We start from the raw sequence: 14,628 nt of genomic DNA, 5'->3' as shown, positions 1-14,628 counted from the left end.
GCACAGCATGTCCTGGGAAGAGGTCGGCTGTGCCCACGCTTGCACCTAAAAGCTTAAAAGCAAGAGGAAAAAAAAACACCCTTGGGAGATCTGGCACCTGCCCTGCTGGCTAGGCATGGCTTGCATGCCTAGGCTGTGCTCAGGCGCTGAGTCCAGCTGCAGCTCCACTCTTTGGCTGCCCTGAATGTCCGAGCACTTTGGACTCATGACACCTGGGCTGGAAAGCCAAGGGTGGTGGTGCTTGGAGCGCTGCTTGCGTGAGAGCAGGAAATTAGGGGAATAAAGTGGGAATAAAGCAGCTATTTGCAGAAGGGCTTGTGCATGACGGTTGGGTTCGTGCTCATCGGCCCAGTGCCGCCTTGCAGGGCATTTCACGGGTTTGGGCTGAACGAGGATGTTGGAGACCCATAATTTGCCCTTTGCAGCGTTCGGCCTGCTTGTTGGGTGGGTTTTATAAGGCTCAGTAGCGTTGAAAGCTGCTTTGACGAAGCTTTTGCCATTTGAAGCCTTTCAAGGATTTATGTCAGTAGTAAAAAAGGAAAGCCCCTTTCAAGCCTTTTCTGGAAAACAAGGGCATAAGATTTTTGATTATGAACTGTAAAATTAATAAGCAGGCACTGATGCGCTATAGTGAGTCTCTGCTGTCGAAAGGCAGCACTTTGTGCCCAAACGGCAGCGCTCGGGGCTTGAACCCAGCTGCATCTGGAGCGCTCTGCACACACGGCTCTGTCCCCTTGCTGCCCCAGCCCTTCGCGTTCGCCCTCTTCTGTGATCCCGGCCAGGAAATGTATCAAACATGACAATTTTCTCCCACTATTTTTTCTAATGTGCAATTTCACAGTATTTTTGGTTTTGCAAAGTTGATGCTTTTGAGCACGAGCGCAGCCGAAGGGCTCGTGCTGCAGGGCCTGCGTCTACCGAATTAGCACTCATTGGGGGTGGGGTGGGGTGGGGGGGGAAGTATTTTGGAGCCTGGAGTTGAGGCTTCCCAGGCTGGGACCTACCTAAGGCGCAGAGCAGCACCTCCTTACAGGCAAGGGGCTGCGCCTGGCCCCAGGAGAAGGGACATGCCAGCAAAAGCCACCTGCATTTTTTTTTTCTTTTAATTAAAGAAAGAGGTGAGTCATGCTCATTTCTGCATTGCTTTCAGACCCTTGCATTTCTCCCATTTTAAGTTTGTTTTGGCGAGGGGGAGATGACCCTCGTCCAGCTCCCCGCAGTCAGCCCTGGCTCCTGGCAGTGGGGAGCTCAGCTGCAGCTCAGGCAGTAATAACCTGCTTGGGGCACCGCTACAGCTGCAATTTCATCTGTGCAGTTTTGCACTTTCTGCCACCAAAAAACAGCTCTGCCACGTTCACTATTTCTCTTGAGTCTATTTATAGGCCTTTTTTTGTCATTGATGCAAAATTATCTCCTTCGCCCCCTGCCTTGGTGGTGCGTGGTGGCTCTGCCTGGTGCACCTGGGGCTGGTGCGGGAGCAGCTTTGGGCTGCGCTCAGAGATTGGGGGGGGAGGGGGGTTTCAGAGGCTGCAATGGGCTGAAGGACCCCAGTGACCGGCTGTGGGATGGGGGCCAAGCACCCCTGGGTAGGTGTTATGACTTCTGTAGGGGCTCAGCTGCAGAGCAGCTTTGGGGTCAGGCTTGCAGCAATGCATGACACCTCAGAGCGTGGCTGGCCCCGGCTCAGGCTTGGTCCCCCTGCCACCAGCCCGCAGCCCTGCTTTTACCCCTCTTTTATATGCAAGAGGCCCCTCTACATTTGAAACAGCAGAGATTAGTGAAACACCCAGTGTTCACTGGATTGGGATTTTTTTTTTTTTTTCCTTCGTGTTTGTCTGTTTGGGATGGGGAATTGCATGTGGTGGGGGTGGCCAGGATCTGACCTTCTTCCTAGGACTGAGCCCCTGCTGCCAGCTCACGGGGTGGGTTTCTTCCTTGCTTGCAGCCTTCATGCAGCCGCGGGGGGGGGGGGGGGCTGCTGCCCACCTCCACAGCAATAAGCCGGCTCACCAGGGGCTTGCGGAGGCTTCCCAGGGCCTGCGAGATGAGGAGGAAACTGAAACCAAGGCGAACAGGAGCAGCCAAGAGCAGGCCGTGCTCATCAGCTGCATTTAATAACGAACCTCAACTCCTTGGGTCATAGCGCTGTTCTTCCTTGCCGAAGCCCTTTTCTCCACCTTTTGCTTTCTCAAAAAAGCAAAAAAAAAGAAGAAAAAAAATGCTCAAAGTGAAGCTCAGGGGCTTGGCACAATGGTGGTTTTGGGGCACCAGGGAGGGGTGTAGACACCAAGTGCCCATCTAAGCTCAATAGCTGCACTGGGCTTTCAAACCTCTGCCCAGCTGCATGTGGCTGAGCAGGTCTCCAAATCTGTTGCCCCCCCCAGCATGGCTGGCCGGTTGAGCTCCTTGCCTTCTCCCATCCTCAGCCCTCCTGCTGCACAGCGCAGCGCCAGCCGGGCCACGCGGGTGTACCTGGAGCCGACTTTGCAAGCACACTGCAAACGCAGCGCCTGGCCTCAGCGATGCGCGCCTGGAAGAGCCTCCTCCGCCGGGGGGGGGGAACCGCAGCCGCTATCTAATGGAGCAAAGGAGAAACTTAGTCAATGTTTAGGATGAGCGAGGAGGAACAAGGCAGCCCCGGCTCAGGACGCGAGCTGAGCTAGACAACACACAGGAGCACTAAAGGCACAACAGGGTTAAAAAAAAAAAAAAAAAAGAAAAAAAAAAAAGAAAAAAACCCCCCAAAATATTGCCATGCATACACCTTAATGCCGTTCTTCTTACCTCTCCGGCTTGCAGAAATTCAATTGTTCATCTGAACCCTTGGCAGAAGTTGCCCACCGCACCGCCTGCCCCCTCCCTCCACCAGGGGGAGGTTGGGGAATCTGCTTTCGGGACCCCCCCCCACCCCGCTGCGCTGAGACACTTCGTGTCCCCCTTCAAATGACAGATACCTCCAGCCACCCCATCTGCATGTTTGTTGCCCGTAGATAACTGCTAAGCGACAGGCAGCTCGAGCGCCTCATTAGTCTTTGTGATAAACAGACCTGTGAATTTATGAAAAAGGGGGGGGAAAAAAAAAAAAAGGAAAAGAAAAGTAGCTACCACCAGCTACCGTGCTGTATTTACCAGCCACAGGAAAAAGCCCTCTTCTGCTTCTGCTGGCTGGTGAGATGTGCTGGAATCCATGACCAACCTAAGCTTTTGCTAAGGGATGCTTTGGATGCAGTGCTGAGTTTTAGGAAAAAAATTGACTAATATTGAACAACTTTATAGTGACTGAGACAGTAGCAAGTATTTGATTATTCCCTTGATAAATGCTGCTTGCATTGATGTGAGCAATGGTAGTTGTAGGGGTGAAAAGAAAAACGAAGCAGCAACTTGCACATTTTTTTTTCCCCCTCCAGTCAATGTAGAAGAGCAAAACTTCACAAATCCCTCTCCTTCCTTTTCTTTTGTTGGAGAGAGATTATGACCGCAGGTAAAAACAGAGCGGGACCCCCCCCCCCCCCCAAGCCTCGGCTCCCAGCAACGCCGCATCTGGCACTGAGCTCTTCCTAAACGCATCCAGAGAGTCGCACAAGCAGCAAATACCACGGCAGCAGTTTTCACCAAGACCCACAAGTTGCTCTAAACCGCTCTTTCATAGCTACCGCTAGATTTATCATCCAGGACTATATCTAGTTTGTTGAGGCCTCTTGTACTTCAGCCACCACCAGCGAGTCCAGCGCCTCGGCTCCACGCCACGCGAAATCCCCGCCGTCCCTGGCCGCCCTCGGAGCGGGGAGCGTTCGGTCCGTCGTAACCTACACGCTTTAACCAACTTCTGGCTTGTTCTCCCTGGCCCCCCATTCCCAAATTGCACGGGTTTGGCAAACTTTTCTCTACTTTTTTTTAAGCCTGGCTAAGTTTTTTTTTTTCTAACGGGCTGCATGCTGTTTTTAAAACAGGAGAAGACCGTGGCTTCCTCCCCTCTCCCATTTCATTCTCTTCCTTTCCTAACTACGGGCATTATATTCAGCTTTCCCTTCTGAATAGTGAGCTTACGTTTTCAGAGAGCTACACAGCAGCTCCAGGACTCTCCCCCACCCTTCCCTAAGATATAGTAACTAAATTAGAGGGTGTCATCGCCTAAGTGTCTCTACCAATTCACTAGGTATTAGATTCAGACTTACCAAACTGTGGTACCTAGAATCACATGCGAGACTTCTGGTTCTTTTCTTCTTCTTCTTTCACGAGATGGAGAGTGTTACTGCACTTTTTAATGTGTTAGTTAAAGCACAAAAAACCCACAGCCTTTTATTAATTTGTAATATACAGAGTTTCAAGTGATTAAAGCATATGTACAGACCAGCTAAAAATATCTAGCAGCTGTGAGGATGCTCATCCAGCATGGCAAAACAAGGAAGGGAATCCGAGTAAACAGCCAGTGTTGGGCCCCAGAAATTTCTCATGTGTTGCAAGTATGTGCAAACGTACCTGTATTCCCAAAAAAGCGACCTGGTCTCAACTAAAAACAGTCCCATAAAACTAGCAGCATTTGCCTAAGCTAAGAGACGGCAGAAGAGCCGACTAGTTTCGGGAGCTACTGGATTAGAAAGAGAAGGACGAAGACACTTCACTTCAGAATAACAGTTCTGCCAAGCAGAACAATGTTCATAAGCCAGAAGCTGCATAAAGGAAAATCCAGCATACGGTCATAAGTTACGATCTCCATAAATTAAAAATTTGTTAAACTCGAGGCAACGCAACTAGAATTAGCTAGAACTGGGCTGCACTGCAGATGTGGAGCAGCAAACAAAGCCGGAGCCGTCTCATAACAACACGGAGACGAGATGCCCTCCAAAACAGGGTCAGCAACGGCTGGTAATAACAAAAGATTCAGACCCCCCGTTTTCAGCTTACGTCCAACCACACAGCCTGCCCAGAGGTGTCAAGCGCTGAACGAGCTTCAGAGCAGTCATACCTTTCGTTACTACGCACACTTCATACACGTTAGCACTGTCAGACTAGAAATTCTCTAAATTCAAAAAAAAAAAAAAAAAAAAAGGTCCCAAGTTTAGTTTCATGACTTGAATTAACTTATTTTTCGCAAGTTCCTGAGACCGCTCTTTACCGGGATCGCTCCTCTTGGCTAGTCCATTTGTTACCTGACTAATTACAGGGATAGAGTCCAATTAATCTACTGGCTTGTTTGTGCAGGATAACGAAGTGCTGTGTTTTACAGCGTAGGGGGGCAGGCGACAGTGTTTCCCTTTTCCCGGGAAGGCCAGGGGAGTTTATGGATAAAGACACTGCAGTAACCATCCTTTCCATGAATTTAGCTTATGAGACACTGCTTAAAATACAGAGTCTTCTATACTGCAGTCGCAATCTTAGTAGAGAGACCCGGGGGGAGAAAAAAGGAAAAAACCTCACAATTTCTGTATTTCTGTTAGCCAAGGTCTATGTGGCACAGGTATTGCCCAGGGGTCACTGGGTTATCTTTCTTTCGGCAATTTATTCCTTTCCCATCGAAGGAAATTGTCCCTGAAGGACACCATTTCACCTCTGCGCAAGAGAAGAGCATAGGAGAAAGCTTCCAGGAGCCTGCCGCTTTTTAAGAAAAGTTTAGATCAGCATGACTTTACCGCTACAGGAAAATATTTTTCAAACAGGGTGCAAATTAGGCTCCCCGTTTACCTGCCAAGATTCCAGTTCAGTCCTCGGCGTTTCCCTTACAAGAACAGCTGGCACAAGCAGCTAACACAGCAGGAAGCATGATTCCTTAAACTACTTTAAGTGTTAGTGACGCATACGTTCTAATCAAGAGTTGGCATCTTTAACATTCTTTGTATTTATTTTAAGAAAGCATTTTAGTTAATCTAAGCAAGAATATTCAAAAGCTACTGTGAAGAAAATACATTTTTGTTTCTGCTAAAACTTTTCAGAATAGATACCGAACGCTTTGCCAGCTCATTCAGCAGACATCACTTAGTTACGTGGCCAAGCACCACAGAGTGAAGAATTATACAAAAAAAGCTCTAATTAAAATCTTGTAAAGACAACTTCTATCTTCTGTGCCAAGGACAAGCAACATGGCATTATCAGTGGAAGGCCAAGACCGAAAAGCTTAGCCAACACCCAGTAGGTCAGAGAAGCCAGTCCCCAGATAGTTTCAGCATATTTCTTTGCAGTCCTCCAAAAGGGCAGTCAAAGTGTCAGGAAAAGGATGCATAAGGGTTACTTAAAAGAAAACAAGTTTAGAAATTCCTCTATGACTGTGCCAAGTATGGCCCGACAGTCAAGGTCACTTTAGCCACGTTTTTCACCTATGCTACTCACCGCATAAAACAACGCAAATATTAAAACATGGACGTTTTGCATAAAAATAAAATTTTTGTAGTTCTCTTCTTAAAATTACTGTACAAATAAATAAGTTAGTGTCCATTTAAATACAACCGTTCGGGAAAACTGGAAGCAGGCAAGACCAAGTCAGTCTCTTCTGATCAATCCACTCGTTCCTTCGGGAATTCACAGTTGTGTGCCATCTCCAAGGTAGCCAGACCACAGCTGAACACAATACCTGCAAAGAAACATGCCAAAAATGTAAAATGAAATGCTTCTCAGTAAGAGCGCTAGCTCCTACCAAAGGTGGCCTAACCCAGTAATCTGCTGTAGAATGATCAGTAGCACGTGTTGAGGGAAGAGTACAGGGCAAGCATGTAGTTAGGCTTTCCTGGGTAAAAAACGCAGTTCCTAGCAGTCTGATTCAGGAAGTCCTGAAGCTGAAGAGGTTATACCTATATCCTCATCTGTAAATTCATGGAAAAGAAACAAACTCATTTAGATGTTATTGCTCTGAAGAGATTTATAATTTGGCTACGCTACACTGTAGAGTTCCTGACCCCACGATATTAAACCCATACAAGGAAAAAAAGTATCTATCTCCTTCCTTTTGTTTCAGGCTTACTGTTGGATAATTTCTTCTGACGCGCCTACGTTTTGCTTTGTGGGAAACCCTATTCGGCTGTTGTTCCACTCACGATTTGAGATTAGAAAAGCAGGACATGAAATAGGTCTGTCTTCTGGACTGAAACGCCTGGGAATTAGCAGAGAGAACCCCGTTTTAGCAAGGCAAGTCGGTTTTCTCGTCAGCCCATACCAGCAGCAGCTGACAGATTTTTCAGCAGTTTGAGACTAGTTTCTGGCGGCGCGGAGAGCTGCGCCACAAGCCACTGCTGCTGCATCGACTCGAGAACAGAGGCCAGACGTACGCGGGCGCTCAGCTAGCTTCCTACCTAACAGGAAAAGGAACGGAAAGAGGATTGAGACAGACAGATGGGGCTTTCCAGGGAAGTTTGCACGTCCCTGCCGTGCTGCCCTTTTTCTTCCGAACTTAGCCCGCAAACACATTTAGCGTTACGGCATCATAACGAAACAGCCAAATCAACAGCAGCAAGCCTGATACCGGTGCTGTTAAAGCCTTCCTTCTCTTTATCCTCGCAAACGACTCCCTAAGAGACGAACGGCTCCGGGGCTGGCCTGCCAGCTAGTGGTACTGCTGCTATTGCAACGTGCCAGGCCACCCGCTTCAGGTTGGAGTCCTTCAAAAGTGTCGATCGTTCTAGACCAACTGAGTAGTTTTCAGTGTCAAAGTAGATTATTCTAGATAAAAAGAAGCGTTGCTCTCGTCCACTGAGATTTCAGGGAAGCATTTGATGCAGTACCACATGAGAAAATACTCGATAAATAAGGAAGGATGGGGAGTAGTAAAAAGGAAAACGTAAGGCAGTTAACCTGGCCCAAGGGAAAAGTGAAATGGAAATGAAAAGGCTGGAGTAGAGTTTATCAAGACTGGCACTGGAGACAGACTTGTTTAATTAGTATTTTCATTAACATCCTTGGCACAATTATTAGAAGTGCACTGATGATGCAAAGCTGGAGGTATTATGATTATAGAAAAAGAGGGGATGAAAAAATACTCTGGATCATTCACTGCTTCTTGTAACAGGGGATAAAATTCAGTAACAGAAAACATAAGGTCATGCATCTATGAACAAAAGTTTCTGCTGTAACCCAGAACGTTATTGATTTGAAACAACTCACAGAAAAAAGGCTTTAGGACACAAAGCAATTATAGGATTGCAAAGGACTAAGTGATACAGATATGAAAGAAAAGAGATGCGATTCTGGAATACATCAGGAGAAATATTTCCAGACTAGAGAGTAAGCGCTTGTGCTTTACAGGAACCTGATGAGAATCATCTAGAGTAAGTACAAATAATTTTTGCACGTGGAGGAGAACGAGGAACCAGCTTTGATGGAACCAACCAACCTTGGACAGAGAGTGAGCCTGCCAAAAGAAAATGCTGCTAAGGGTACAATTGATCTCTATAAATATTGCAAAAAGCAAACAAACATATTATATTGCAAAAGCAACAAACACAAGCATGGGCAAACACTGGAATGACGGCAGAAGTTTGCCGTCATTTATGGAAATAGATGAGTTTTAGAGTAAAAGGACAGGCTGGCCTAAATACAAACAGGTCAAGGCCCAGAATAGCAGATTCCCTGAACAAACAGGCATTAAGGAGGAAAACGTTTCTTTTTTAAGGGTACTTCAATCCAGTTCCTTTTCCCATACGTTTATCTAGGTGTTATTTTCTAGTTTGACTGCATCTCTCTATCACTGAATTTTCAGAACTGCTACAGGTCACATTTGATTTATGGGACTTTGGCCAACAGGCCAGTAACATCCCCGCCCCGAAATCTCACATTAAATAGAGAAAAGCCTGGCAGAGACACTAACCTGAATGTCCTTTGTTTCTACGAGACAGAGCGTTGACGCTTTTTGCCATAGGAGATTTGCCTGATTCGGACTTCTAGCTGGAAGGCATCCAACCTTTCCTTTGGGTTAAAAGCTAGCATATCACGCAGGAGTTTGCAGAGATCATCCGGCATGGACTTCTTGTTCTTCAGAGGAATTTGTAATTTCATGTTTGGATTCTCCAGCAACGCTTCTCCAAGAGGAATAAGCTCCTTGCCTTGGCAGATATAAGTTCCTGAGCACAGGTTGGAAAGAGTCAGGTTATACAAGCAAAGGAAAGTCTACAGAAAATATGGCGGTGCGCAGGATGGATAGGCAATCTGGGAAGCAAAACATTTCATAAGTGATCTTTCCAGTAATCTTTTAAGAGGAGACTGCTAAGTCAAATGTTGTAACAGTTTGTTTGTTTGTTTTTTGTTTTTTTAAATCAGAAGAGGCTTGACTTTCGAGTAGTAATCAAGTATGGCATGGTTGTCGAATATTTATATGGACTACCTGCAAGGAAAACAGAGTAAAATGGAGGAAGCTGATTTCGAAGGCTGTTTGACCCTAAGGGCAGGCTCAGAAGCTCTAGAAAAGGGAGGGAGAGAGGGAGCGATTGAGATTGTCCTTGGTTAAGCTGACTTGAAAGAGTTAATAAACAAAACTTATTTGCTCAGTTAGTCAAACAATTTTCAATTAAAATGACAGCATATGCCATTTACCCTTAGCCAACTTCTCCTCAGCAAGATTAAGGGAGGGAAATGTAAATTTGCTCCTAGTAATCTAAATAATTTCACCGGTTGCTGAAAATGATTAACTGGCTTCCAAAACAGACAGTAAAAACAGCTTTGCTCACTCAAGCTGTTCTGCCCCTGCACCAAGCAAAGAATAAATGTTTCAAAGGCAGTGACCTGTCTGTGTATAGAAAAGGTTGGCCATGCAAACTCCTTATCTCAAGTTGGCGGGTAGCTATTTTAATGAAATCTGTTCATGCTTGTGTCTCAGCTGCAACCATTTGCTTGTTTTTGTAGGCAGGAACTAAAACATTTATCAATGGTTGGCATTTTAAAAAGAAAAAAAAAAATATATATATATATATAATAGAACGGAACCTACTTGAAAACGAAAAAATTTCAAAGGATAGCGTAATAGCTCCTCAGTGTTGCTGTGTAGAAGTTCCTTATAAGTTAAAGAATTTAAACATTTAAAAGAAAGACAGACAGGTACATTATGATCTCAGAGTCTGGGTAGATGTCTTCAATTGTTATGCTAATGTGCACAACTGGCATTCTCTCCTCTCAAGATGGAATTTTCACTGCAATATATGTTTCTGAAATCATTTAGTACAAAGTATTTCAAGCATGCATATATGTGGGGGATTTGGGGGAAGGAAGAGGAGGAGGAGGAGGAGGAGAGAGCAGGCCATCAGACGAGTCATCCCAGTGAGATCTTGCACCTCTAAGCTGTGAGGAAACGCAGCCAGATGGCAATGAAGCTTATCTAAACATCCTTTCCAAGTTTACAGTTTGGCTCCTTGGAGCATCCTTTCAATGCTTTGAGTGGTCCCATCCCTTGGATATGCCAAGTTAAAGAGACAAACTAACTCATCAGCCCAATTCCAGGCTGCACAGGTTTTGATTTTCAGGGAAGCATTAAGAGCATTTCTGAGCAAACGGTAGGATGCAGATAAAAAGATGCCAGTGTCAATAGCTGTCTGAGTTCTCTTCCTCTTACTTTCAACTCTTTAGCGTCAATAAGAGCCCATCCCGTTTTTGAAGATCATTCCCAGGAGTGAGGAAGGCCTGACAGAAAAGAAGCCAGAAGCAATCTTTTCTCAACCTTTAAAACTTACAAAAGGTATTTTGAGAACTGGCAGAACCTTCCAAACAAAATAATCATATATAAATATAAGAACTGTTCCCTCCAACTCACTGATATAGCCTGAAGACCTGGAAACCCTGCATAAAAAGCAACCAAATTCAGAGGAACAGGCACTGAAGGAAAGAGAGATTGCTTTACAGCTCTCTGAAAAAAAAAAAAACTTTGGGGAGCAAAAAGCAAATTCCTGGAAGAGCCACATCCAATAACATGCCAAAACATTTGTAACTATGCCCAGGAGAAGACCTTTCAGATGCAGAAGAACACCCACAGACAACAGGACAGCTCTTATCCTCACCGAGCAATTCCTTCTCAGTATCCCCGTCTCGGAAGGTGATCCTTTCCACCATAGCCCAGAAAATGATCCCAAGGGCAAATATATCAGCCTTAGCAGTATAGTGACCTTCCCACACTTCTGGGGCCATGTAGAAGTTTGACCCGCAGGCAGAGGAGAAGCGATGCTGGTTCACATTCCCTTTCCCCTGACACACCTTGCTGAGGCCAAAATCTGCTACCTGTAACACATTAGAAGAGAAGCAAAATCAGTTATTTGTGAGCGCCAAGTTTACAATCAAGTTTACAGACAGCGGCTCAGCCAATTCCACTCGGAAAGTCACCGTGCCATTGCATTAACAGGTGTCAACCCTAGGGAGAGAAAGAGCTTATATTTCCCATTAGTTCTCCGTTCCCCATTCTTTTCCTGTTGTTTGTTCTCCTTCCTAGGATGCACAAGACAGATACGTGATTGTTATCCTTCTGTAAAGTTCAATCCGATTAAATCTAATTGGGCATAAACACACCTTAAACAACATCTAAGGTATCGGAGATGGAAGAAGTGGCTCTTACTGTTCCACGGTGAGCGCACTGAATCTCTGGCATTACCGTTCTTATCCATAGTGATTAAGATGACATTGATTTAAACGTCCCTTGACTGCTATACAGGTCGAAGTACAAATATCATTATTGATCTGAATGGTCAAGGCATAAATTATCTGCAACGCACAGAGCTATTATTTTATGCCTAACTCCTGGAACTCTTGGGATTGAAAGTCCAGGAGCAAAGTGACTCCCAGCTTTAAAGCTGCTTTTCAGAAAACCGTGACAGATTTTCCGTCTGGTGCTACAAGAAATGCAGTTAGCCAGTCCTCGCTTCAGTCAGGGCACCAACCCGCATTAAGCGGGCTGACATCCCCCACCTCCCCTGAACATCAATATGTGCTTGAGGCAGCAATATTGGAAGTGTTAGCAGGCGTAACAGGACAGCGTGTTCTCAAAGTTTAAGGGAACAGAGGCTATTGCTCCATCTTTGATTGATCGCGATCTCTCTGATTATCTGGCGCGCAGACGTTAGACGACCCTGAACCGCTGCTCTCAACAGGATGAGCAGTGGCTGAAAGGATGTTACATAAACACACCATCCTGACCTCTTTCCTTCCAAGACTCCCAAAAACCACACACTCGTAACTGACATCAGCTGTTTTGAACACGGTTACTACAAGCTAGAGGCACAGAGTATCCCAGCAATTTCCAAGACACCCTCCCAAAGCATATAAGGCACAAGCATCTAGATCACGTACTTATTACAGCCAAGTTTTATTCTCTTACCTTTACTACGGGACTTCCACAGCTGTGAGAGACCAAAATATTGTCTGACTTCAGGTCTCTGTGCACAATCTGGTTTCTGTGCAGGAAAGCCACAGCACTGCTCAGCTGCCGCATGAAGCTGTTGTTCAGCTGGGCATCTGGGCTGCGAGACAGCAGGTATTCGTTCATGTTTCCACCGTCACAGAACTCCATCACGAACCACAGAAAGCAGGCGGATTTTGGATCCATGCACCTCCGCCCTTTCAGACAGGTCTCAATCAGCAGCAAATGACTGTCTGATTTCCTGTAACGATGACTAATTGGCTGAAAGACTTGGCCGTTCTGCAGAATACACTCCTCCAACTGGATCACGTTTTCGTGTTGCCTCTGGATGCTTTGCAGGGCCCAGAACTCTTGCAAAGCCAACTCTACGTTTTCAGGCACGTTGCAGTGCATCCTTTTTACTGCCACTTTCTTTCTAGTTTGATTAACAACTGCCTCATAAACCACCCCGTAGCTCCCTCGGCCCACTTCTCGAACAATGCTGTACTTGGCTTCTGTAGCCATCTCTCACTTTGGCTCCGGAACAGCAAATCAAAGGAAAATATTTGAAGGTATGACAATCAGATTTTCACCTGCAGCAAAACCCTAGAAGAGAAAGGGATAAGAAGTTAAAAAAAAAAACAAAAACCCCAAACCTCCCAAACCTGGCCGTTTATCAACGATCAATTGCAAGTACCTTCCAAAAGATGTCAATTTAGATGACATATACCATTACATGGTACGGTTGCACAAGGATTGACAGCTGAAACAGGATTTTGAGAAAGCCTATATATGTGGTAACTTTAAGAGACATTATCAAGTACAATCCCGACTGCACCACAGGATAAAACCACACGGGAAGCAACATTGATTTGTCCAAAGCAGACAAAGTTTTGTGCGGAAGAAAAAGACACAGCTGTGTAGATGGGTTTATCAAACGGGCTGGGAAGGAGGACGAGACCTCCTGGGTAACACCTGAGCGTGCTTCACCAGCATTAACTCTTTAAGAAACAAAGTTGGCCCAAAATGCCCACTGGGCACCCGATCTTTCAACCTCGCTTTTCCCCTTTGTGCTCACGCTAATCTCTCACGTCCCAGCCCGGCCCGGGAGGTCCCAGGGTCTCCCCGCTCCCCTCGCAAACCCTCAGGCCCAGCCAACCCTGCTCCATTCGTGCCTTTCCCACCCGGCTGCTCCTCACCATCACCCCCGAGGCTTGTGCCCCAGTCACCCCTCCTTGCTCTCTCCCCAAAACACTCTTCCCTCCCAGCCCCACACCCCTCAAAGCCCCCCCACCTCCCTCCTCCAGGGCCCCAGCTGAGCTCCTCTCCCAACGTAGCCCCCACCTGCACCCCAGCCCCCAAACTCCTGACCCCTCCCAGCTCTGCCCCATAGCCCCCAGCCAGCCCCGCCCCCTCGACCCAGCCCCGCCTTCAGTCCCAGCCCCGCCCCCCAACTCAGCCCCGCCCCTTCCCTGCAACAGCCCCTCCCCCTCAGCTCCAACCCTGCCCCCTCGACTCAGCCCCGCCCCCTTCCCTGCACCTGCCCCGCCCCTTCACTCTCAGCCCCGCCCCTTCACTCTCAGCCCCGCCCCTTCCCTGCACCAGCCCCGCCCCCTCAGCCCCACCCCTTCCCTGCACCAGCCCCGCCTTCAGTCCCAGCCCCGCCCCCTCAGCCCTAACCCTGCCCCCCAACTCAGCCCCGCCTCCAGTCCCAGCCCCTCCCCCTCAGCTCCAACCCTGCCCCCTCGACTCAGCCCCATCCCCCTCCCTGCACCTGCCTCGCCCCTTCACTCTCAGCTCCGCCCCTTCCCTGCACCAGCCCCGCCCCCTCAGGCCCGGCCCCGCCCCGCCCCTTCCCTGCACCAGCCCCGCCCCCCCAGGCCCCTCAGCCCCAACGCCCTTCCCACCCCCGGCCTCAGCCCAGCCCCCGGCCCCACCGCCGCCCCGTCCCGGCCCCTCAGCCGCAGCCGCCGGCAGCCGGCGCCGCCTCGCTCCGCTCCTCTCCTCTCCTCACCGCGCCGCCCCCGCCGCCCATCGCCGGCGCCATCGCCGGCGCCGCCGCCCCAACCGCGCGGCGCCCGCGCGCCCGGCGCCGCCGCCGCCGCCGCCGCCAGTTCCCGCCACCGCCGCGCGGCCCCGCCCGCTGGCCGCAGCCGGCCAACCGGAGCCGAGGAGGCGCGGCCTCGCCAATCGCCAGCGAGGGAGAGGAGGGCGTGCGGCCGCCGCCGGGCCAATCGGCGAACGCCTCGCCTGCCCCGGCTCTGCCCGCCGGCGCGCGGACTTCTGCGCATGCGCAAAGCCGCCGTCCCGCCCGACGGAACTACAAATCCCAG

The 14,628-nt window shown here is 48.4% G+C and overlaps 1 protein-coding gene across 2 annotated transcripts; it reads right to left on the bottom strand.

Moving 5' to 3' along the window:
- Positions 1 to 4,265: 4,265 nt before the first annotated feature.
- Positions 4,266 to 14,383, bottom strand: LOC104152735 (serine/threonine-protein kinase PDIK1L). 2 transcript variants are annotated; one of them, XM_068936766.1, is made up of 6 exons: positions 14,310 to 14,383; positions 12,993 to 13,058; positions 12,275 to 12,901; positions 10,968 to 11,184; positions 8,792 to 9,044; positions 4,276 to 6,565 (listed from the first exon to the last, which is right to left on the bottom strand). In XM_068936766.1, the coding sequence occupies exons 3-5, from the start codon at positions 12,818 to 12,820 to the stop codon at positions 8,809 to 8,811; spliced, it is 999 nt and encodes a 332-aa protein (XP_068792867.1). In that variant the 5' UTR covers positions 12,821 to 12,901; positions 12,993 to 13,058; positions 14,310 to 14,383; the 3' UTR covers positions 4,276 to 6,565; positions 8,792 to 8,808. The 2 variants fall into 2 exon arrangements, with proteins under 2 accessions (XP_068792866.1, XP_068792867.1); XM_068936765.1 differs by lacking the exon at positions 12,993 to 13,058 and having other exon boundaries at positions 4,266 to 6,565.
- Between the last annotated feature and the right edge of the window lie 245 nt (positions 14,384 to 14,628).

Source organism: Struthio camelus, chromosome 3 (genome assembly GCF_040807025.1).
Source record: "Struthio camelus isolate bStrCam1 chromosome 3, bStrCam1.hap1, whole genome shotgun sequence".
Classification (NCBI taxonomy): Eukaryota; Metazoa; Chordata; class Aves; order Struthioniformes; family Struthionidae; genus Struthio; species Struthio camelus.
This window is presented reverse-complemented; position numbering and strand designations above follow the sequence as displayed.

Bases quoted from the DNA above. Each gene is read 5' to 3' on its own strand.
- LOC104152735 (XM_068936765.1), bottom strand. From the start codon at position 12,820: ATGGCTACAGAAGCCAAGTACAGCATTGTTCGAGAAGTGGGCCGAGGG. The intron at 11,185-12,274 runs GTAAGAGAATAA...AATGTGTTACAG, and splicing joins GTGGAAGTCCCGTAGTAAAG to GTAGCAGATTTTGGCCTCAG. The intron at 9,045-10,967 runs GTGAGGATAAGA...ACCTGTGCTCAG, and splicing joins TACTGAGAAGGAATTGCTCG to GAACTTATATCTGCCAAGGC.